General features: G+C 36.8%; 1 protein-coding gene across 2 annotated transcripts in view; it reads right to left on the bottom strand.

Annotated features, from left to right (window-relative positions):
* LOC131432907 (neuropeptide CCHamide-2 receptor-like) overlaps window positions 1-24,882 on the bottom strand; it is a 174,472-nt gene that overhangs the window by 36,930 nt on the left and 112,660 nt on the right. For both annotated transcript variants that reach the window (XM_058599485.1, XM_058599486.1), the window contains one exon: window positions 2,977-3,338. In XM_058599485.1, coding sequence (XP_058455468.1) covers window positions 2,977-3,308 — 332 coding nt within the window. In that variant the 5' untranslated portion in view covers window positions 3,309-3,338. The remainder of the gene's footprint in view (window positions 1-2,976; window positions 3,339-24,882) is intronic.

Below are 24,882 nucleotides of genomic sequence, written 5' to 3'. Positions count from 1 at the left end.
TTTCCTGTTTTTTTTTCAATTTTAAAATTTTGTTTTTTTCAATTTTTCTAAATTTATATTTTTCTACATTTCTACTTCTCTACTGTTTTAATTTTCTACTTTAAGATTCTGCTTATCTACTTTTGTTCCATTTCTACGCATACTTTTTCACTTTTCCGACTAGATACTTTTCCAGTTTCTTTACTTCTGCCTTTCTATTTTCTAGTTTTTCTATTTTGCTACTCATCTGCTCTTTTATTTTGCTTGAATACTTCTCTACTTTAACACTTTTCAGCTTTTCTATTTTGTTTCATAAACACCGTTTGACTTTTCCACTGCACAGTGGTCCGAAACAGGGAATTAGCGTGACAAAAATATTTTCACTATTAAATATTAGTTATTCGTAGGTCGTGTCTTCACAAAAGTTGTTTGTAATCAAATGGCACTCCTTTTGATGAAAAAAAGTTACTAGGGTGGTCCTTATTTAGTTTGAAATCTGAAATCTAACTTTGTTGTACAACAAAGTTGTAGAAAATTTTATTTTGAGCAACTTTATTGAAAAAAGCACCTCTCTCGCTCTTCATTTGATCGAGTTACATTAATTGAATGAAAAAACAATCATAACTTTTTACTGGTAGCTCATATGAAAAAGCATAACTTTTTACTGGTAGCTCATATGAAAAGCACCTCTATAGCTCTTCATTCGATCGAGTTACATTAATTGATGAAAAACCAATCATAACTTTTTACTGGTAGCTCATATGAAAAAGCTTGGTTGAGCCAAATTGTGCGCAATGATTAGTTCAACAACTCTTCTACAGACAACTTTTCAATAGAACGTTTCATAAAAAAGTTAGAACAAAAAAAGTGATTTTTTGGAAGGCACCCTACTTTTACTCGGGAAAATTTATGTAACTCGATCAAATGAAGAGCTAGAGAGGTGTTTTTTTTTCAACAAAGTTGTTCGCAATAAAATTTCCTACAACTTTGTTGTACAACAAAATCACGTTTGAGTTGAATTAAGAAAGTTAGATTTCAGATTTCAATCTAAATGAGGACCACCCTAGTAACTTTTTTCATCAAAAGGAGCGCCATTTGATTACAAACAACTTTTGTGAAGACACCAACTACAAAAAACTAATATTTAATAGTGAAAATATTTTTGTCACGCTAATTTCCCGTTTCGGACAATAGTGCACTGTTCTACTTTTCAACTTTTTTAGTTAACTACGTTTCTTTTTTTTTCTACTGTTTTGCTTGTCTACTTTTCCAATTTTTGTATTGTAAACTATTAATTTTTTCTTGTTCTCTTGTTCTCTTATTCTTTTGTTCTCTTGTTCTCTTATTCTCTTGTTCTCTTGTTCTCTTGTTCTCTTGTTCTCTTGTTCTCTTGTTCTCTTGTTCTCTTGTTCTCTTGTTCTCTTGTTCTCTTGTTCTCTTGTTCTCTTGTTCTCTTGTTCTCTTGTTCTCTTGTTCTCTTGTTCTCTTGTTCTCTTGTTCTCTTGTTCTCTTGTTCTCTTGTTCTCTTGTTCTCTTGTTCTCTTGTTCTCTTGTTCTTTTGTTCTCTTGTTCTCTTGTTCTCTTGTTCTCTTGTTCTCTTGTTCTCTTGTTCTCTTGTTCTCTTGTTCTCTTGTTCTCTTGTTCTCTTGTTCACTTGTTCTCTTGTTCTCTTGTTCTCTTGTTCTCTTGTTCTCTTGTTCTCTTGTTCTCTTGTTCTCTTGTTCTCTTGTTCTCTTGTTCTCTTGTTCTCTTGTTCTCTTGTTCTCTTGTTCTCTTGTTCTCTTGTTCTCTTGTTCTCTTGTTCTCTTGTTCTCTTGTTCTCTTGTTCTCTTGTTCTCTTGTTCTCTTGTTCTCTTGTTCTCTTGTTCTCTTGTTCTCTTGCTCTCTTGTTCTCTTGTTCTCTTGTCCTCTTGTTCTCTTGTACTCTTGTTCTCTTGTTCTTTTGTTCTCTAGTTCTCTAGTTCTCTAGTTCTCTAGTTCTCTTGTTCTCTTGTTCTCTTGTTCTCTTGTTCTCTTGTTCTCTTGTTCTCTTGTTCTCTTGTTCTCTTGTTCTCTTGTTCTCTTGTTCTCTTGTTCTCTTGTTCTCTTGTTCTCTTGTTCTCTTGTTCTCTTGTTCTCTTGTTCTCTTGTTCTCTTGTTTTCTTGTCCTGTTGTCCTTTTGTTATCTTGTTCTTTTGTTCATTTAATATCTTGTTCTTTTGTTCTCTTGTTTTTTTTTGCTCTTGTTTTCTTGATATTTTGTTCGCTTGATTTTTCGTTCTCTTGTACTGTAGAACAATTATTCGTTGAAAATAGTCTGTTTTTAAATCATTTTATTCTTTGAGCCTAATAAATATCGTTCACTCCGAACGTACTTTGGGTTGCAATCGACGGTTCAATGTACACCCAAAAACTTGCATCCCGTATTTCTAGGATAGTTTAAACGCAGAGCTGTTCCATGGAATTTTCAAGTTCGATTTTTTTGTTAGCATTCTCTTTTATTCTACTGCAGAATGCAGGTTTAGTGTGAATTATTAATAACACCAGCCCACACTCATTTTGGTCACGAGCATACGTGGCTTAGCGGTTATGTGTTTTCAGATGTGCACAAAATCTACCGGAATACCCCGAACTACTCATGCAGACGTGCCTGTTTGTGGCATTTTTTTTTTCATCTGTCAAAGAGTGTACTCTGACACCTACAGCAAAAACAACGTTTTGGTATTCTGAACAACCCACAGGTGGAAGGTATCATAAATCTGTGCCAGATTCTGGCACGTGCCAGTGCCGAACATTAGGTGGGATTAAATTCGGCGAGACTCTGGCTTTTTCAATCGCTTCCACGTAATTATGAACAATGAGTTTTTGCTGATAATGACAGCATGATTATGGCAGATTAAATTTTTTTTAATGGTGATGAAAATGACACAGAAAGTAACCGAATATTTTTGGATTTACGATGGTGGATTTACGATGGTCAAACAATATCCTGTAATTGAACGAATTAAACATGCTCACGTGTTCGGAATGTTCCGCATGGCCCGGTGTCGCAGGAAAATGATCACCAGTGTCCCATTTCCGAGGATTCCCACGATGAATATGATGGCAAACACCACCGGGACCACGTACGTTTCCAGCCGCTCCTCGTACGGTTCGTACTCGTCAATTTGGTCGAAAGTCACATCAAAGGCCAGTGTGGCCTCGGTCGGTTCCAACATTCGGACCGATTTCTGAATACGACTGGAACCGGATATGTCCTCCACCGACGACGACGGTTGGTAGCTGTTCAGATGAGGCCGGAAGTCCACCTCCACAGACTCGGTTGCGTTCAGATAGTACAGCAGCTCCATTCGGTAAATTCAGCCGTCCGTTTTGGGTGTCTGCAAATAGGAAATGAGGGAAAATTGATTATAAAATGCCAGATTATGGTTGAATTTTGCGCATACATTCTAATACACTCTAAACTAGTTTTACTTAGAACTTTACCAATTTTTACCCATGCATAAAATAAAGTGTGGCATTTTTTGCAATGAAATACTAATTCTAATTTGTCTGATATCCAACCGATTAGAAAATAGTTGAACCAACCGCTTCAACATACTGCACAGCTGCTATCGAATTCGATCTATTCAGCAGCCATTACTCGTGGCACAGATCGTGTTTGAATGTCCGTTACCATGTTTTCAAAAGACCTTGAACTAGTTTAACCACAGTGATGCAAAGTGCAGGAAATAAGATGTCATTATGTTTGTCCTACCGACCTCTCCCTCCACAACCAGAAGGATCCAATTTCGCCACCCATTTTCCCGGACAAACCAGCAGGAACGGAACCGGAGCTCAAGCCATACGATGACCGAAGGATGGAAAATCTAACCGACCTACGACAGTAAAACGATAAATATGTCGATATAATGCTGTTCAGCAGTGCGATGCGTTAAAGCGGAAGTCCGGTAGGCGCCCGTTGGAATCGTACCGTTTGTTGACGGGTTTCAAGTGGACCAGATCCAGGCTTCAAACAGTTTCAGTGTGTGTGAGCCTGACAGCAACCGAGAAACTGCACATTGGACTTTCCAATATTCCGGAATAGTCATAAAAAATTTTACGACCACTAACTCTGCCGATGCCAGATTGCTGGTCCTTATTTTTGCTGTTCACTAGAGCCGATGACCGATCAACAGGTTCTACAATTCGGTAAGTTTATTGTGTTTGGCTGCTTGCTGGGCACTCGTGACAAGGCACGGTTCATGTGATGTGAATTCCATCCAGAAACAAGTGCGTTATTCAATTTGTTTTCGTACCAAAACGGGATGTCTATCGCACACTGGTAAGTAGCAGGGTTTCGAACGAAACAAAAACATTTAGTTTTTCGTCTTTAAGTGAAAATATAAAACTAGAGATTATTACCTTAGCATGCACAGCTTTAGAAAATTACTTCTTGATAGAGGCACAAAAATTTACAACCCGAAAAATGTAAAACTATGCCATGCCATCAATTTAACAGCCAATTCAACGGGAAATTAACATCAAAGCATAAAGAAAACTCAGATTTAATGTTGATTGGTGTTATACCAAGTCAACGTTCCGATAAATATGGCATGCTTCGTTTTACGACAAGTGTAATCCCAGCTGCTGGTCGTTTGCATTGGAGAAAAGAGAACGAAAAGTGGACAACGATGGGGGACATTATACAAAATCAGCCGTTCTAATGGCTCTAAATGTTATCTAAAGAACTATTAAGATTACTTTTTTTTGCAAATCGAAAATAAAAATCATCAGCTTAGTGCAAATCTAGTGTCGTGTACTTTTCGCAGTGCGAAATTCGCACCAAACGAGTGTAAATAAAACCAGTGTTGGAGTAAAATTCTTCGAACAGTGTTCAATATCGTAGAAAATATCGACTTCTAAAAGCCTCAAATGAACCCCGCAATTACATCATTCAGCTGCTGGTTGTTTGCGTGTAAGTAACAGAAAAAATAAATTTATTTTAAATAATAATGAATTCTGGAACTAAAACCGAACTTTGTAACCTAAATCTGAAACAAGGATAAGGATCTAGATTATAGACCTGAACTTTGGAACTATTTTTTTAAATGAATTCTGGATTTGAATTGATATTATGAGACTGAATTCTGGATCTAAAATTTCCAAATTCAGTTGTATTTTGAGAATTAAGCTCTAAGATGCATTCCCGAATTCTGAAGATTTTTTAACTAAATTCTGGATTCTAGAACTGAATTTCAGAGCTGGAAATTGAATCCTGGACCAGAACTCTATAATTAAAAGTCGGCTGCAGATCAGAATTCGGGTGTAGATCTCAGTACTAGGATTTAAGTTCAAAATTCCGTGCCGAATTAGAATTCTGGCATCGAATTCAGTTTCAAATCTCAATTCAGGAGCCCAGGTTCAGTTCACCTATCCAGATCCAGAATTCTGTTTTAAGGAGTGCATTGAAAATAAGCTATCCATATACTTTTGTGTTATACGCATGTATTTGTGATGGTTTTTTATGCTCAAATCACAGCATGATGTGCGTTTGGCTGTCAGCTTTCGTTTGTTTACTTGTTTGTGCGGTTTTCAAAATGTCGCGTGTTGAAAAGGAAGAAAAAATTAAGATTCTGGACACATGGCTAATTTTTTTTTTTCAGAATTATCGTTCAACAAAATAAGTTCAAATGTTTTGCATGATAAAAAGCATCATTCAAACACATTTTGTAATTTTTTCATGAAAAAATATTGAGAAATAAGCCGATGAAGAAGTATTTTTGAGGACGCTTCTTAAAAATCATGATTTGCGGTGTCCACTGTATCTCAGCGCAGACTAATCAGAAGTGAACAAATCAAATCAGTGTAGTTAGAGTAGAAGTTTTTCTAGACCCCAACGTTTCTGTTTGTTTTTTTTTTAATTTTTTGAATTTTTGGTGATTGTTCAAAGTGAAAACTACGATTTTTCACGAAAAAAAATCCGTCGTTTTGTAGCTGTAAAACCTCTCCAAAGTAACAAACAACGAAAAGGAAAACGTTGAGGTCTGATTTTAATATGTAGGAAGTAAAACTCTCAATAATACGGAATCGTTAGTACGGACAAATTGATTGCAGAAAAAGACTATACGTGAGTAGCATGTAAACAGTTATTAATTCAATTTGTGTGCATTGTTAGATCTGTTGTTCTTATCCGCTATGAAAATGATTAAATTAGTAGATAATCTGAATTTATTTCCCATGAAATCCATTGGACATTATTGAATTATTCTCCCAAAGGGATTTTATAACTCCGTCTCTACAGGAAATAAACAAGTTACCAAACTGGAACATTTTTCTGTTTGTCCGATTGCTAGCACAACAGTTGTTTTAAAAGATGTTTGTTAGTGCTAATGCTGTCATTTGACTTTACTAAAAATGTTGCCAGTCTACAAGACATCTGACAAGAATACGGCTGGAACAGAATCATTAACCGTTAACCGCTCCGCCAGAAACGATTGTTGCCCGACTCTTGTAGGAAGTCTGTCAGAATACCTGCACAAAAATCTGGCGGACGTAGCAAGTCGCTTGGGAGGAAACCTGAAACTCTTTCTTCAACTGTTAAATTGTTTTTTTTAAGTAACTTCTATTTAAAATCCCTCAGGCATGGAGAATATAACCCGGTATTCAGAACGATGAATGAAGCCACTGCAGAGCCCAAAAGTGACAACATTTCTTCATGTGAAAAAAAAGACAATAATCGTTTCTTAACATCGAGCAGCATGTGACGTTCTTTTTTTGATTTCCTCTGAGCAGAAATGCTATTTCTCTAGAACAATGGAAATGTTCACTTTAGCATATAAAGGGTGATTTTTTAAGAGCTTGAGAACTTTTTTAAACAATAAAACGCATAAAATTTGCAAAATCTCATCGGTTCTTTATTTTAAACGTTAGATTGGTACATGACATTTACTTTTTGAAGATAATTTCATTTAAATGTTGACCGCGGCTGCGTCTTAGGTGGTCCATTCGGAAAGTCCAATTTTGGGCAACTTTTTCGAGCATTTCGGCCGGAATAGCCCGAATTTCTTCGGAAATGTTGTCTTCCAAAGCTGGAATAGTTACTGGCTTATTTCTGTAGACTTTAGACTTGACGTAGCCCCACAAAAAATAGTCTAAAGGCGTCAAATCGCATGATCTTGGTGGCCAACTTACCGGTCCATTTCTTGAGATGAATTGTTCTCCGAAGTTTTCCCTCAAAATGGCCATAGAATCGCGAGCTGTGTGGCATGTAGCGCCATCTTGTTGAAACCACATGTCAACCAAGTTCAGTTCTTCCATTTTTGGCAACAAAAAGTTTGTTAGCATCGAACGATAGCGATCGCCATTCACTGTAACGTTGCGTCCAACAGCATCTTTGAAAAAATACGGTCCAATGATTCCACCAGCGTACAAACCACACCAAACAGTGCATTTTTCGGGATGCATGGGCAGTTCTTGAACGGCTTCTGGTTGCTCTTCACTCCAAATGCGGCAATTTTGCTTATTTACGTAGCCATTCAACCAGAAATGAGCCTCATCGCTGAACAAAATTTGTCGATAAAAAAGCGGATTTTCCGAATGGACCACCTAAGACGCAGCCGCGGTCAACATTTAAATGAAATTATCTTCAAAAAGTAAATGTCATGTACCAATCTAACGTTTAAAATAAAGAACCGATGAGATTTTGCAAATTTTATGCGTTTTATTGTTTAAAAAAGTTCTCAAGCTCTTAAAAAATCACCCTTTATATGGTTTTGATCGATCTAAGGAAAAGTGGATACAACAGGGCGCCTCGAGGGGTCCTCAATTTATGTTTAAAACACTTACGTCTGTCTGCATTATTGCGTTGATAGATTCCCTAGAGCGACAAAAGCATTTCCAGGAACAGGTATTTTTAGACGAAAGCGAAACGTGTTGATATAAATCAAATATTTGTATTCTATTTGAAGATAAACTGAACAAATACTTCAAGAAACCGTATGGAATAGGGTTCTGGTTTAAGGCTCCTACACTCTTATGTCGTTGATGATTCGTTTGTTTAAAGCCAGTTTCGAACCTAGTTTCAACTTCACTGAACTGAAAATCAATTCAGTTCCGAATCTAATTCTTATATCGAGTTTGCTCACTCTTATATCGAGTTTGCTCACACCCCGTTGCTAAGTGCAAATCAAACATAGTTTCGTGGAAAGTGTAAAGTGTAAAGAGTAAAGAGTAAAGAGTAAAGAGTAAAGAGTAAAGAGTAAAGAGTAAAGAGTAAAGAGTAAAGAGTAAAGAGTAAAGAGTAAAGAGTAAAGAGTAAAGAGTAAAGAGTAAAGAGTAAAGAGTAAAGAGTAAAGAGTAAAGAGTAAAGAGTAAAGAGTAAAGAGTAAAGAGTAAAGAGTAAAGAGTAAAGAGTAAAGAGTAAAGAGTAAAGAGTAAAGAGTAAAGAGTAAAGAGTAAAGAGTAAAGAGTAAAGAGTAAAGAGTAAAGAGTAAAGAGTAAAGAGTAAAGAGTAAAGAGTAAAGAGTAAAGAGTAAAGAGTAAAGAGTAAAGAGTAAAGAGTAAAGAGTAAAGAGTAAAGAGTAAAGAGTAAAGAGTAAAGAGTAAAGAGTAAAGAGTAAAGAGTAAAGAGTAAAGAGTAAAGAGTAAAGAGTAAAGAGTAAAGAGTAAAGAGTAAAGAGTAAAGAGTAAAGAGTAAAGAGTAAAGAGTAAAGAGTAAAGAGTAAAGAGTAAAGAGTAAAGAGTAAAGAGTAAAGAGTAAAGAGTAAAGAGTAAAGAGTAAAGAGTAAAGAGTAAAGAGTAAAGAGTAAAGAGTAAAGAGTAAAGAGTAAAGAGTAAAGAGTAAAGAGTAAAGAGTAAAGAGTAAAGAGTAAAGAGTAAAGAGTAAAGAGTAAAGAGTAAAGAGTAAAGAGTAAAGAGTAAAGAGTAAAGAGTAAAGAGTAAAGAGTAAAGAGTAAAGAGTAAAGAGTAAAGAGTAAAGAGTAAAGAGTAAAGAGTAAAGAGTAAAGAGTAAAGAGTAAAGAGTAAAGAGTAAAGAGTAAAGAGTAAAGAGTAAAGAGTAAAGAGTAAAGAGTAAAGAGTAAAGAGTAAAGAGTAAAGAGTAAAGAGTAAAGAGTAAAGAGTAAAGAGTAAAGAGTAAAGAGTAAAGAGTAAAGAGTAAAGAGTAAAGAGTAAAGAGTAAAGAGTAAAGAGTAAAGAGTAAAGAGTAAAGAGTAAAGAGTAAAGAGTAAAGAGTAAAGAGTAAAGAGTAAAGAGTAAAGAGTAAAGAGTAAAGAGTAAAGAGTAAAGAGTAAAGAGTAAAGAGTAAAGAGTAAAGAGTAAAGAGTAAAGAGTAAAGAGTAAAGAGTAAAGAGTAAAGAGTAAAGAGTAAAGAGTAAAGAGTAAAGAGTAAAGAGTAAAGAGTAAAGAGTAAAGAGTAAAGAGTAAAGAGTAAAGAGTAAAGAGTAAAGAGTAAAGAGTAAAGAGTAAAGAGTAAAGAGTAAAGAGTAAAGAGTAAAGAGTAAAGAGTAAAGAGTAAAGAGTAAAGAGTAAAGAGTAAAGAGTAAAGAGTAAAGAGTAAAGAGTAAAGAGTAAAGAGTAAAGAGTAAAGAGTAAAGAGTAAAGAGTAAAGAGTAAAGAGTAAAGAGTAAAGAGTAAAGAGTAAAGAGTAAAGAGTAAAGAGTAAAGAGTAAAGAGTAAAGAGTAAAGAGTAAAGAGTAAAGAGTAAAGAGTAAAGAGTAAAGAGTAAAGAGTAAAGAGTAAAGAGTAAAGAGTAAAGAGTAAAGAGTAAAGAGTAAAGAGTAAAGAGTAAAGAGTAAAGAGTAAAGAGTAAAGAGTAAAGAGTAAAGAGTAAAGAGTAAAGAGTAAAGAGTAAAGAGTAAAGAGTAAAGAGTAAAGAGTAAAGAGTAAAGAGTAAAGAGTAAAGAGTAAAGAGTAAAGAGTAAAGAGTAAAGAGTAAAGAGTAAAGAGTAAAGAGTAAAGAGTAAAGAGTAAAGAGTAAAGAGTAAAGAGTAAAGAGTAAAGAGTAAAGAGTAAAGAGTAAAGAGTAAAGAGTAAAGAGTAAAGAGTAAAGAGTAAAGAGTAAAGAGTAAAGAGTAAAGAGTAAAGAGTAAAGAGTAAAGAGTAAAGAGTAAAGAGTAAAGAGTAAAGAGTAAAGAGTAAAGAGTAAAGAGTAGAGAGTAAAGAGTAAAGAGTAAAGAGTAAAGAGTAAAGAGTAAAGAGTAAAGAGTAAAGAGTAAAGACTAAAGACTAAAGAGTAAAGAGTAAAGAGTAAAGAGTAAAGAGTAAAGAGTAAAGAGTAAAGAGTAAAGAGTAAAGAGTAAAGAGTAAAGAGTAAAGAGTAAAGAGTAAAGATCTCTCAAAACAGCAACTGTGAGTCAATTCAATCGTGAATGTTTTCAACCAATACGAAGCCAAAAAACCGCTGCCAAACGCTGATAGCATAGAGTTAACTTCTTTTATGTGGAAACGTGTACTTCGAAGTAAAACTCAATTTCTACGACTCAAAGTTCATGATATAACAAAAAACAATGTTTTTTTTTCAAACCTATGAACCTCGTCAGAAAAAAGAACATTCTCCACCAAACAAATTGACTTCGGTCCAGTACAATCACAGCAGATAATTTCCTGTCATGGAAGAAAAAATTCACGTCTATTTGTTTTCTCGTTCCAACCATGATTCGAAAAACTCGATAACCCAATGAATTTAAATGTTTCGGGATAGGGCGTAAACAAGCGATCCCCATGGAAAGAAGGGAAAGATGAAAACAAACGACTACCGAACTCCAAAATTGACATGAGCTTTTGCTTGACGTGGGTGTAATATGCAGATGAGTTGAGAATGTTTTCAAATTTAGCAGCCAATCACTTGAACCAATAGCGTATCTTTTTTTTTCGTTGATTGCATTTTCGTTCCACTGCCAAGTTCAACGCTGGTCAAGGACGCGGTTATGGCTCCGGATCTGTACGATTTGCACATCCAAAGGAAATATGTATTAATAGAGTAAAATTTTATGGCGGCTGTTGGGAAGGGTTCCAATCAACGTGCAACCACCGGAAAAAAAATCACATATTATCAATCAAATGCTTTCTGGGAATAGCTTTTTCACACAGAAGGTTTATCATCAAATGGTGTAACACAAAAGATAAACCCAAATCCTTTCCAATGAACAAAACAAAAAATCGTAAGCCCGAAAGTAAAACTTCGAAACATCCCATTTGTTCCGCCCCATCGATTGTGTCACCCGGCGATACGGTTGAATGAAACTCTCCCGTTCGACTAATCGTCGGAGAAAGCTTGCTTTTTTCCTTAGTTTTTCTAGCATACATCGAAACACTGGAAACAAAGTTGACTCCTGGGCCATAAAATTACAGCCGGATAATATTCACATAAAAAATGATTGACGTGTTTATTCATACTGGAAAGAACTGAGCACAGTCGGTTGCTGTTTAGCTACTTTTTTGTGGTGATTTATCTACTCTGTCTTATCACTGTCAAGAGAGGAACAGTGTAACGTGAACGGTTATCAATTTTGAGTTAAAAACATCACAATCAAAACGAACATTCTTGATGCACAGCAAGCCATGACTGTTCGGGCATTTTCGCTTGAATCAAAATCCAACCCAGTGTTGCGAGCCCAACCACATTACAAGAACATATCGGAATGCAGGGTATTGAGCAAAAGGAAATTGTTATGCTCGATATAATATCGAATTATCGATTAAGAAAGTGTAAAAGATTCAATTGAACCAAACAAATAGCTTCATGACAAAAAGTTGTACTGATAAAAATAATTATGTTCATAGTTAAAAAAATCATGAAAGTGCCCGGATTCATCTCTTTATACTCAACTAAAGCGCAGTAAATTATTTCCCTTTTCTACCCTATCGCGACGCCGAGTAACGAGCAAACGATGACGAGATCAGCTGTCTACTAACTACAGGACTGATGAGGAATATGGGTCAGCCGACAAAATCATTATCCTCATCATTATATTCAGTGTTCGTCGTTAGAAACAGCTTCACCCGATTCCCAACGCTAGTCCACACATCCCCCTCCCCACGGACCCATCCGGATAAGTACACGACAGCAATCGTGAATTTTCTCACAACGTAACGACAAATGACACATTTACATGGATTATTCAATACATCGTAAGCTCGAGAACGGCGGTATCCTTACGGCGCCTATCGTTGCCTAAATAAGCAGTTCCCCGGGGTAGAGGAGTGAAGACAAGTTCACTTCAAGTTTCGGAATGAGTTGACATAGTGTCACTGTCGGAATGTGAGGATGTACTCTGTACTGTAATTCCAGAGTATATTATCCTAACATTATTAACAAGATAAACCCATGAAAAGGGTGAGGAATTGAATCACAGTTGAGCGGTTCTACTGAGAATCATAAATTTTTTGACGAAGGACTACGTTTTTGTTTTTTATGCAGGGAAAAAATCAAAATGCGGGAAATAAATAAGCTTTTGAAAACCTGCAGCCCAAATATTTTCAAACAGCTATTCGATATCGTCACATTTTGGGAAAAAATTGTACGATTTGAGTCAGATGTAGATAAACGTCTTCTTTAAATTCCATAATTTTTGCTACGTTCAATGCAGCAAACTTCACCTATAACATATTATAAACATTATTCAATCCACCTGGTGGTGTAATGATGTCTAACTCGTATTACTCATAAATGACAGTTTGAAACTTTTAACACATTTCTCTCAGTAATTTCGGAACAAGATTTTGGATTTATATACGATTCAATAGAAACCTTTGAAACTAGGAAACCTTTCATTTGAATCTAAATTGGTGAGTTCGGTTATACTATCTCTAAGTGAATCAAATGACTTTCATTTTGTAATTTCCGCTACATTCAGACACTACGCAAATGAAGAATTTTATTGCTAATATAGATGACTCTAATAACTTCCATATCAAGATGTACAGAAACACACTTTTGAAGTACAAATGTTTCTACTTATCCATCTGTAGTTCTGCCCTATGGAATTAAAAGACCACTTATTTGAACCTAAATTTGTACTAATCGGGCCATCAATCTCCTACAAAATCAAGTGCATAATTTGTGCACACACACATACATTTTACGATATCGTCGAACTGACTCGAATGGTATATAAACTCATGCTATAAGGGTGAGAAAGGGATTTCAAATATTGAGGCAAACTTGGACAATGGGGAGAAATGTCACTCCTTTTACTCACAGATGGCTGAATAAATTTTCACGAACTTTGGCTCAAATGAAAGGTTTCATACACACTTTTTAAAAAGCCCTGTGATTTTACAACTTATTAGATGCACATAAATGGAGCGTCGCAGTTCACGCAAATTCACGTGGAAGAACATTTAATATTGTGTCTAAGACTCCATGACATGACATTCATTGAAATAAAACGAAAAGAATACTGATAGCAACCGCCGCGACTTGAACCGAGAATCATTGGATCGCAAAGTACGTCTGTTAATAGACTGAGCCACAGAAGCATACATCTGCTTGGCTGATAAAAGGTGTATTTAAATTCATACTGTCGCACCTGATAGCAGAATGCAAGTTACAGTAAAATTCAAGCTAATCAAACATTAATTCATTACAAATGAAATTTTCCGTCATTTGACAAATTAGGTCTTTATGAATTACATCGTATGAGGAATTAAGTCACCTGTAAAATTCAAATTTTTTTTGGTGTGTAGTTCCACAGGTTGCCATTGAATTTCATCTGATTCCAACTTCCGGTTCCGAAACTATAGGGTAATGTGCTTTTAAAATTGCAATTGTCGTTTAGAGTGACGATGCAAAAAAAGAAAAAATATATTTTTAATTCAACACAAAGCAAAGCAAAGCCTTGGTATTACATTCCTGTAGTGGAATTTGACCTTCTGTTTCAACAGACTTCGCAGCCTATTCAAAGTGTAAAGAACCATTGCATAACTGGTGCTACGATTCTACTGACACTACGAATTCATCCAGGTCGGGGCTCGAACATACGACAACTGGTTTGTAAGACAAGCGCCCCATGCATTTACAAATTGGAAAGGTTATGTTAGTTTTTACCCAAAACAAAACTTCAAGCTTCAAAAAAAATAATTCAAGTTCCAAATAAAATCTTGGTGACAGATTCCTCTAGTGATATTTTTGAAAATATTAGTAATACTAGCAAAACCCGTCGAACTTCGCCTCGCCCAAAATTCTTTGTTGGACTTTATATTGTCGGAATTGCAAACGGCAATGTTTCTCTCCATTATTTTTCTTATTACTTGACTTATAATCAACGGATTCGCTTTGGGCCGAAAATGAAATATCACCAAAAATGTGAGAATGTTTAATGTTTCTTCTCTCCTATATATGGTTCTTGCATTCCGGTGTTAAAATCGATAAATATGCTAACCAATCAGAGTTTTGCTTTGAATAACTTAATACAATGTTGAAAAGTCTAGTTCAGCCCAAGTAATCAAAAGTTTGTAAAAAACGAAAAAGATTTGGCTTCAGCAGCATACAAAGCTAATAAATATCATTCTAGGCAGCTAAACAGTTTTTAAGAAATTATCCACAGTTGAATGATATCCTGACGCAATAGAACAAACTTTGAAGCAGCTGCTTGTTTAGCTTTTAAGTAACGAAAAAGATCGCTCAGAGCTTGTTTTGTACGTTCAAGTTGCCAAAAAGTGCCACGCATACTTTTTTTCATGTACTGTGGAACTTTTGGTTGTCTGGAGAGACTCGGTATCAATTTTCATTTGATATTGATCATACCAATTTAGACTTTCATCAAATGAAATTTTAAACTTGGGGTAGGTAATGTCAGAGACATAGCCGCGAGATTGAAGTAGGTTGTACAATCGAAGATTGAAGTTGAAGTAGGTCGTACAATCGATCATATATTTCAATATTTCATACATCTCAATATTTGAGTGAAAGAAACTATCAAAATGCTGTGCAGGATTCATTTCCGGGTTAAGAACTTGTGGAATTCTCTACGATATTAAGCACTCTTCGAAACATTTTTCTCGAACACGAAGCAGCCAAATGCTAGCTTTTTTCGCGCTCGTTTGGTGCGATGATTTTTACCTCTGATTTACAAAGAAGTAATCTTAATAGTTCTTAAGATAACATTTGGAACCATTAGATAGACTGTTTATGTATAATGTTCCCCACCGTTATCCACTTTTCGTGCACATTATTGAAAAACCTGTCTGATTTGACCCATTTTAGCACCAGCCAATCAGAACGTGTTCTGAGGAAGAGAACAAATTATATGCTGCTCCATCGATATAAAAGCTGAATGTTTTACTTTTTCTATCATTTTGTGAGCAACGGTTATAGAAACATGACACAGACGAGAGTAACATCGGGCCGAGCACACAGCGTTACTACACCAGAAGCCTGTCAGCTGAAGTAATCGGTGTACACGCCAAGAACCATCTCGAATCTAAATGCAAATATTGTTCGAGGCACTTTTCAATACCACAGATCATCATAAAGAATTATTTAAATTTCTCCTGAAAAATACAGATTTCAATGTTGCGAAAGGACCGTAAACCGTGAAAAAATTTCTAAACTGGACTCAAAACCGTTATTCCTAATCTTAGGGTCAAATGAAAGGTCTTATGGTTCGTCCAAAAATTACTGCATATTTTTGGATGCAACGAAAATTTCAATCGTCGTTTAGAGTACGATGGCAAAATCGTAAAAAATCTTCAAAATTTGAATAAAAACTAGTAGACTTTGTACGTCATTATACCGGTTCTCGGGTTCCGGTGCTGGAAGTGCATATAATAGTGAACCCACTTCGTTTGCTAATGGATGACCTAACCGATCTGTGTGTGTCTGGCTGCTCGGCCATCCATGGAAGTTGACCATCAATGTTAACTTCCCTCTCTGAGCAGCCTAGATAGCCGTGTAGTGTCGGTAGCGGTTTCCCAACTGGCTAAGAATAACGCTACGGTCCACCTGTACCGGTGGTATAAGTCCACCAAACAGGTAAGCCGTGTGGCATCCGGCGGAATTATTTTTTACCAAGAATTGATCCACTGGTTTCCTGTTCCATGTCGTAAAAGGCCACAAAAATAGGAACTCCTAAGTCAAGGTGTATTTCCGTGCCGATGGCTGAATGGCTGCAGGAGGTTAAACATTGCAGTCGTGAACGGAATATCTTGGGTTTTTCCCTTACTGGATACACGCAATGCTTAGCAATCAACTTCTTTGATCATCGCTTCGGCGAGCCAGAGATTAGAAAGCTGAGTGTCTGTGGGTGTCCTCAAGGTGGTGTACTATCCCCACTTTTATGGAACCTAGTCGCTGATGGTTTGTTAAGGAAACTTAATAACCTTGGATTTCCGACTTATGGTTTTGCCGACGATTATCATATATTGATGACCGGTATAAGCATTAACACTCTCTTTGATTTAATGCAGCAAGCCCTGCGATCTGTTGAACAATGGTGTTGTCAGGTTGGATTATCTGTGAATCCGGGCAAAACATCAATGGTGCTTTTCACTCATCGTAGGATAATTACAGGAGCTCGTCCGTTGCAGTTCTTTGGTTCAGGGGTCACTGTGGTCGATCAAGTTAAATACGTCGGGGTTATTCTTGACTCAAAACTGAATTGGTCTGCTCACATTGACTTCAGGATTGAAAGAGCTTGCATGGCTTTCGGCCAATGCAGACGAGCTTTTGGAAAATCATGGAGACTCAAACCCACATACATTCATTGGATCTACACAACTATTGTTAGACCAATTTTAGCATATGGTTGTCTTGTATGTTGGCAGAAAGGAGAAGTCGCGACAGTTCAGTCAAAGCTAAATCATCTCCAAAGGATGGTCCTAATGGCGATGACAGGAGCATTCACGACAACTCCTACTGCTGCTCTAGAGGCGCTACTGTGTATTAAACCACTACATGTGTTCCTAAAACAAGAAGCATTATCTTGTGCATACCGTCTTAGGGTTACAGGGCTTTGGAACAGTAACCCATTAGATTATGCTACCAGCCACACTCGCTTGTGGTCTCAAATGGTTACGTGGGATGAGTATTTACTCGCTCCTAGTGACCTAACTCTCACATGCAGTTTTCCTTTTAAAACATTAAATGTGAGCTATCCTCTTCGTTAGGAATGGTTGTCTGGTTGTCTGGAACGACAACTTGATGAACACATAGTTTGTTATACGGACGGTTCTCTATTGAATGGTCGTGCTGGTGCTGGTGTCTACTGTCGTGAAATGAGGCTGGAGCAGTCTCATTCACTTGGTAGATACTGTACTGTGTTCCAAGCAGAAATCTACGCGATTCTGTGTGGAGTACAATCGGCACTTCAGCAGAGGATCTGTGGTAAACAAATTTATTTTTGTTCCGACAGTCAGGCAGCCTTAAAAGCACTCAGTTCGAATGACTCACGGTCGAATCTAGTGATCGCATGTCGAACTCAAATTGAAGACCTCAGCATTTCAAATGCTGTTTACTTCTTATGGGTACCCGGCCATTCTGGTATTACTGGAAATGAATGGGCTGATGAGTTGGCTAGAGCTGGTGCAACGAATGATTTCGTTGGTCCTGAACCAGCTTTACCACATTCAACTAGTTGGATAAAGCACAAGATTCGTGCATCCAAACATGCCAGCTACTTGCGCAGCTTGCAAACTTGCGCTCAGACAAAAGCATTTCTACCAGATTTAAATCTGAAAATGTCAAAGTGTCTACTGCATTTTTCCAAGTATCATTGAAGTATTCTGGTCAGAGCTCTGACTGGACATTGCAAACTCAATTATCACATACTATTCAACGTGCTGAGTATTATTCGTGTGATTTGTGTAAATGCGATTATGGTACTTCATATCATCTGATATGTAACTGTCCCGCATTGACGCAGCTACGTATCCGGGTTTTTGGTTCTCCATACATGGTTGAGTCTGTGTATGCGGAGCTAAAATTGAAGGATATTCTCTCGTTTCTCACCCAATGTGGTAAGGAGCTATAGTCAGAAGGGTTCATCGTTCTTTCTGGAGTGAATGAATCCCTTCTGTATTCACCTTTAATAGGGTTTAGCAGATTGTTTGGCATCCTTTGGGGGGTACTTAATTTACTTCTGCTCGTACATACTGCGAGTCGTTCTGCATTCTTCCGGGAGTGCAGAATGGTGTCGCTTTTGTAAAATCTCTAAATCCGCTCGGGGGTTGGAGGTTTTATTAACAGCAGACTGTTCGGGACCTCGTAGAGGTTCAGAATTTCCTTCTGCTTCCACTAAATGTGATCCTCAGCAGATTGTTCAGCATCCCTTAGGGGTGCAGAATTTTACTTCTGCTTTTATGTGTTTTTGTGTCGTCAATTTTTCCCATCCTCCTAGTCCAACCCTTGCCATTTCCTTTCAATCCTTCCCTCTTATATATCGGGAAAATGATGCTAAAAACATATTGATGGCAAGGCACAAATCTCCAAATATCAAGGGGAACGTGCCATTTGAGCCAATTTGTTCTGATTCCTGATAGAGTACGATGGCAAAATCGTAAAAAATCTTCAAAATTTGAATAAAAACTAGTAGACTTTGTACGTCATTATACCGGTTCTCGGGTTCCGGTGCTGGAAGTGCATATAATAGTGAACCCACTTCGTTTGCTAATGGATGACCTAACCGATCTGTGTGTGTGTGTGTGTGTGTGTGTGTGTGTGTGTGTGTGTGTGTGTGTGTGTATGAGAAAGGCATCATTACACCACTAGGTGGATTAAAACAGGTTTTTAAACGCAAACGTTATATATGGGGATAAAAAAATACATCGAAATAAATACGTTTTCCATATGATTTGCAGAACATTAACCGTTTATCAAATAAACAATTACAAATCTTTACAATGCCACCTAAATTATCAATTTCAGATGGGAAAAACTTTAGAAATATTTGAATTCTGAGGTACAAGTGTTCCCCATAGGGCGCTTACGAATAGAAAAAGTCACGAGAGCGTTCTAGGGTTCATGAATAATGTTTGTCATATTACAGAATTTGTTTTATTTTTTTTTTTCGCACATGTGTTGGTTTCCTAGTCAAGATAAGGGCATGTTCAGGAGTGTTCTAGTTCTAGATGCATAATTTATGTCAGTTACTAAATTTAAATCTGGATTTTATAACAAGAAAAACTGGCAGCCCCAGCAGTGTTGTACTCGTGTTTGTAGAACGGCATCGTAGACCAGTTTTAAATTTGACAGAAGAACTGGTCGAATAAATAAAACTAGAACGGCTTGCTGGGGATACGTTTGTTCCTGTTTCTGCTCTTCCATATAGAACTTCTAGCTGCTGAATCTGCTCTAAGGGCATATTCAGTAGTGTTCTAGTTCTAGATGCAAAATTTATGTCAGTTTTAAAATTTAAATCTAGAAATTATAACAAAATAAACTGGCAGCCCCACTAGCGTTTTATCTGTGTTTCGAATATAGAAAAAATAGAACGGCAGCGTATACCAGTTTTAAATTTGACAGTAGAACTGTTCGAAAAAATAAAACTAAAACGGCTTGCTGGGTCTAAAACGTGAGGTAGACGATTTGTTTTTAAATTTACCCGATGTTTCGGCCGTTTTGATGGCCTTTTTCAAGGGAAAACTACGGAAGTAAAGTTCATTTAAGATTTTGTTGTTTGAGAAAACATATTTTTACAATAAAAATTTTAGCGTTTTGGGAACTCACTTAGTCTTGTCGTCTTTGTCGATCTCGTTTATTACCAACGGTAAGAAGTTTGTTGTAGTCTGTTTTTTTTAATAATGGAACGGATTATGTATGAACGGCATTAAATTTTCTTTAATTGTATTTTTGATGGTCACAACATTCGTCTATCGATAGATAAGCTCATTACAATTGTTGGCTTTATTTACACAAGTATTGCTCGTTTTTAATTCCTGGGAACCGCTGGGAAGATTTATGCTAAACCAATCGCCTCTGGCTCACAGTTTGCCGGTTCGTTAAATACTATAAAAAAAACACACTAATCTGAGCGAAAGTATTCCCAAGTCAAAAATGCAAATGCTTTCAATTATTAGGTTATTCGAAAAATCATGCTCATCAGAGCGATATATTTCAAACCCCTGTTGTAACATTTACGTAGCCAACAGCAAAATCAAGATACGACGTAGTTTTCCAATTTGATACTACGCTCGGAAAATATTTTCCTATCTCAAGTGCTCCAAGCGATTCTTTGAAGAGCGGTCAAATCCAGGTTGGATTCTCCGACAAGAAAAAATAAACATAATCAACTATAGGTACGTAGTAAGCAGTGAAGGGAAGAACAAAGCAGCATGAGTTTTGTTTAAGCAGTGTCCTTCCCGTATGATTTTTTTTTCAAACAGTGTCCTTCCCGGACACGTATCTTGCACAAAGTTGATCAAGATATAGTTGTCTAGGATTAAGAAAACAAACCAGTCTGAGAAGATGTAATTCTAACAGAATCAGTGCAAAAGTATTATTATGATTATAAGTGATTTGTAAGTAGCAAATATTTTACGTTTGCTCAGCGGTTTATGTTGAATCGTTAGGTGGCGTTAGCAGTTCAACATAAACTGCTGACGCACTGATGAGCTGAATGCGAAACGTAAAAAAATGAAAACTAGTCATGTGCACTTTAGCACAAAACGGTACACATGAGGTACCAAACCCCTAAATGACTATTATTATGATAGTATTATCAGAACGATTTAAAGTACTCACTTGCATTTTTATTTAATGTGATATAAATAGTTGGCCTTAAAACCATCAAGACATCAACCTGTGTTGCCGAAATTTTACTCTACAAGGCTTTATATATTTCTACAGTTCGAAAAATGTGACATTTTTTTGTGACATTGTTCATAAGATGAAACAATTTAAACCCGTCGTTGAATGGATATTTTCGGGCAGGCAGCGAGTTTCAAGGCAATTTCGATGTCATTTTGCTTACCGGTAATTATCTCTATATATATATATATATATATATATATATATATATATATATATATATATATATATATATATATATATATATATATATATATATATATATATATATATATATATATATATATATATATATATATATATATATATATATATATATATATATATATATATAAGTTAAACGCGATACTCTCCAACTAAACTTAACCGGACAATCGATAGAAGCTCCAAGCAATACAGCGAAGTCAGCAACACCGGAGTGGAACGCCAACGAACGCAACCCAACACCGTACGTGACCGGAGGACCATCGTTGCTAGCCGTCAAATCAGCAGTTTAGGGACAAAGACAGGGCTCTTCGATGTATCGAACATTTCATAAAATAAATCAGTTCTAATTTAGACTTGGATCAATACGCTTGACTTTTTAAAAACCCTCTTAACATAATCTAAAACCAAATTGGCGAGCTGCGTCGTCTGTTAAACGAAAAAGACGAGCAAATCGCACAGCTTCAAGTGGAAGCAATCGGCGCTGCAGAAGCAGTACTCGCTGCTCAAGCGAGCGCTGCTGCGCAAAACCAAGTACCGCGTGTAGAGGAAATATTAAAATCCCTCCAAACGCCTCAAATTATCAAAGATTTGCCATCGTTTGATGGCAACCCCATAAAATTACATACATTTTTAAAGTCAATAGATCAATTGCTACCGATCATTGACAACGCTAGAGGGACTGCAATCTACAATGTCTGGTTGCAGGCTATTCGAAGTAAAATCCAAGGCGAGGCCGATAGCGTGCTAGAGCTATACGGAACAAACCTCGATTGGAACGAAATTAAAAATAATTTAATCACGCATTATAGCGATAGGCGCGACGAAGTATGTTTGAGCCGAGACCTATATCGCCTCGAGCAAACAACGACAGTAGAAGACTTTTACGGAAAAGTCTCCCACATTATTTCACTTCTAATCAATTTACTTAACCTGAACACGGTAAACGAACAGGTAAAGTTAGCTAAAATCAAACTATATCAGGATATGGGCCTTAAAGTTTTCTTAGGAGGATTAAAAGAGCCCCTAGGACCGATAATACGAGCACAAACACCCTCAACACTAAAAGACGCTCTAAGACTTTGTTTAGAAGAAGCAAATTATCACCATGCAAGAATTCCAAACAGGCAGAACCAATTAATAATACCACCTCCAATTCCAAGTAAACTAGTTCAACACCCTATTCAAAAGTATCCAATGCAAAATCGCGCACCATTTCCACGATTTCCGTATAAGCCATTAATCCCAGCTCAAGGAAATCCAATTCATACACACAAACCGAACCCGTTTAACCTTAACCCTTTCCATAACCAAACCAAGAACCCTACAAATCCACCTCCGTTCAATTTCCCCAGACAGCACTATTCAATACCGCATTCATTTAACATGCCATAACAACAACGTCCCATACAAAATGTGTTTGCTCCGCGATTTTTACCACAACCAAAACAAGTCCCGATGGAAGTCGACCACTCCATCAGGTCCAGTAAATTGAACTATATGAACAGACCCAACTATCATATAGAGCATGATACACATAACTATGACGACGACTATGATTATTATTATTATCACTATCCCGAGTCTGAATTAAGCAACAATTACCAACCTATAGAAAGCAATTCAAACGAGCACGTCGTTGATACACCCGAACTGGTAGCAGAAAACGATTCCGAAACAAAACCAAACGAAACAGCTCCAGTCGATGATTTAAATTTTCAACTGGCCGGCGGTCCATCGAGCCAGACATGAACAATTTTATTCCATATATCACCGTTTCAACAAACAAAGGTGAACTTAAATTTTTAATCGACTCTGGGAGCAACCGTAACTATATTTCAGAAAAACATGTAAATTTACAAAATTGCAGGTACACAACACCCACTACCGTAAGAAATGTAAGAGGCACACATACAGTTAACCAATTCATAGAATTGAACCCTTTCCATACAATTCCTGATACAAAAAAGCAAATATTCCTTATTTTTGATTTTCACCCATTTTTTGACGGGCTAATAGGATATGAATCTCTCAAAAATCTCAAGGCAAATATTATTACTAGTAACAACGAACTACAATTTCCTCGAGGAACAATCAAAATGAAACGTAAGTACCCTGATAGAATATCTCTACATCTGAATGCACACGAAACGAAATTTACCAAAATTCCTACAAAGGTAAAAGGCGAATTTCTTTTAGAAAATGACTTGGAAGTTAACTCACACGTCACAATTCACTCTGGATTATACTCAGCAGTAGACTCTCATGTTATAATGCCTATTATGAATCATTCTTCTGAACCATGTAGCGTCTTAATTAGCAACGATATCCTTAAACCAGAAATTAATAACTTTGAAACCATTACGTTAGAGTCAAACAAATCCAATATTAAGCGAACAAAATCTATATACGATCAACTTAGGACAGAGCATCTTAATGATGATGAAAAAAGGAAACTACTTAAATTAATTTCTCAACACGAAAATATTTTCTTTACGGAAGGCTCAAAACTTTCTTTCACGAGCGCAATAAAACATAATATTAAAACAAAGGATGAGGCACCGGTACACGCCAAGTCCTATAGGTACCCATACTGTCACCGTGAAGAGGTTCAAAGACAAATTGCAAAACTACTCGATCAAGGAATTATCCGTCATTCGGATAGCCCTTGGACTTCACCGGTATGGATAGTACCAAAAAAATTAGATGCCTCCGGTAAACAAAAATGGCGGCTCGTAATCGACTACCGCAAATTAAACGAGAAAACGATTGATGATCGTTATCCGATACCGAACATCACTGACATCCTAGACAAACTAGGAAAGAGTATGTATTTTTCCACACTCGATCTCGCATCTGGGTTTCACCAGGTAGAGGTAGAAGAAAAAGACATCCCAAAAACAGCATTTAGTGTCGAAAATGGGCACTATGAATTTTTAAGGATGCCCTTTGGGTTAAAGAACGCACCATCAACTTTTCAACGCGTGATGGACAATGTTCTTCGCGAGCATATAGGTGTTATCTGTCTAGTGTATATGGATGACATCATTGTCTTTTCCACAAGCCTTACAGAGCACATGGATAATTTAGCAAAAAATTTCAAAACTTTGCAAAAGCACAATCTCAAAGTACAATTGGACAAGAGTGAGTTCTTACAGAAAGAGGTTGCTTTCTTAGGCCACATTGTCACACCGGAAGGTTGCAAACCGAATCCGGATAAAATCAAAATCATTCAAGAATGGCCATTACCTTCGAATGAAAAAAAGTTGCGCGGTTTCCTAGGAATTCTAGGGTATTATCGTAAATTCATTAGAGACTTCGCAAAAATTGCGAAACCACTCACTAATGCTCTAAGAAAAGGAGAAACAATTTCTCACTCAGAAGAATTTGTTAACGCCTTCGAACACTGTAAAACAATACTAACAGGAAGTAACATTTTGCAGTATCCCGATTTTTCTAAACAATTCATTTTGACTACGGACGCCAGCAATTTTGCAATTGGCGCTGTACTCTCTCAAGGGACTATCGGAAGCGATAAACCAATAGCTTTTGCCTCCCGAACCCTTAACAAGTCAGAAGAAAAGTACTCGGCTATAGAGAAAGAGCTCTTAGCCGTAGTTTGGGCTTGTAAATATTTCCGTCCGTACCTCTACGGAAGGAAATTCACTCTGTACACAGATCATAAGCCACTCACATATGGTCTCAACTTGAAAGACACCAACAATAGACTTGTCCATTGGCGTCTTTCACTGAGCGAATTCGATTATGAAATACGCTACCGCCCGGGTAAGCAAAACGTAGTCGCTGACAGCCTCTCCCGGATTCGAAATGAGCTTAATAATAATGAAAGTGCATCATCCAATATGACCGTTCATTCAGCCGACACGGATGATTCCGAGTTTATAAGTTGTACAGAACAACCGCTAAATGCCTTCAGCAACCAAATTATTCTAAAAATAGGACCCGACGAACCCGATCATTACGAAGAAATCTTT

This window comes from Malaya genurostris, chromosome 2, assembly GCF_030247185.1.
Source record: "Malaya genurostris strain Urasoe2022 chromosome 2, Malgen_1.1, whole genome shotgun sequence".
In the NCBI taxonomy this organism is placed as follows: Eukaryota; Metazoa; Arthropoda; class Insecta; order Diptera; family Culicidae; genus Malaya; species Malaya genurostris.
This window is presented reverse-complemented; position numbering and strand designations above follow the sequence as displayed.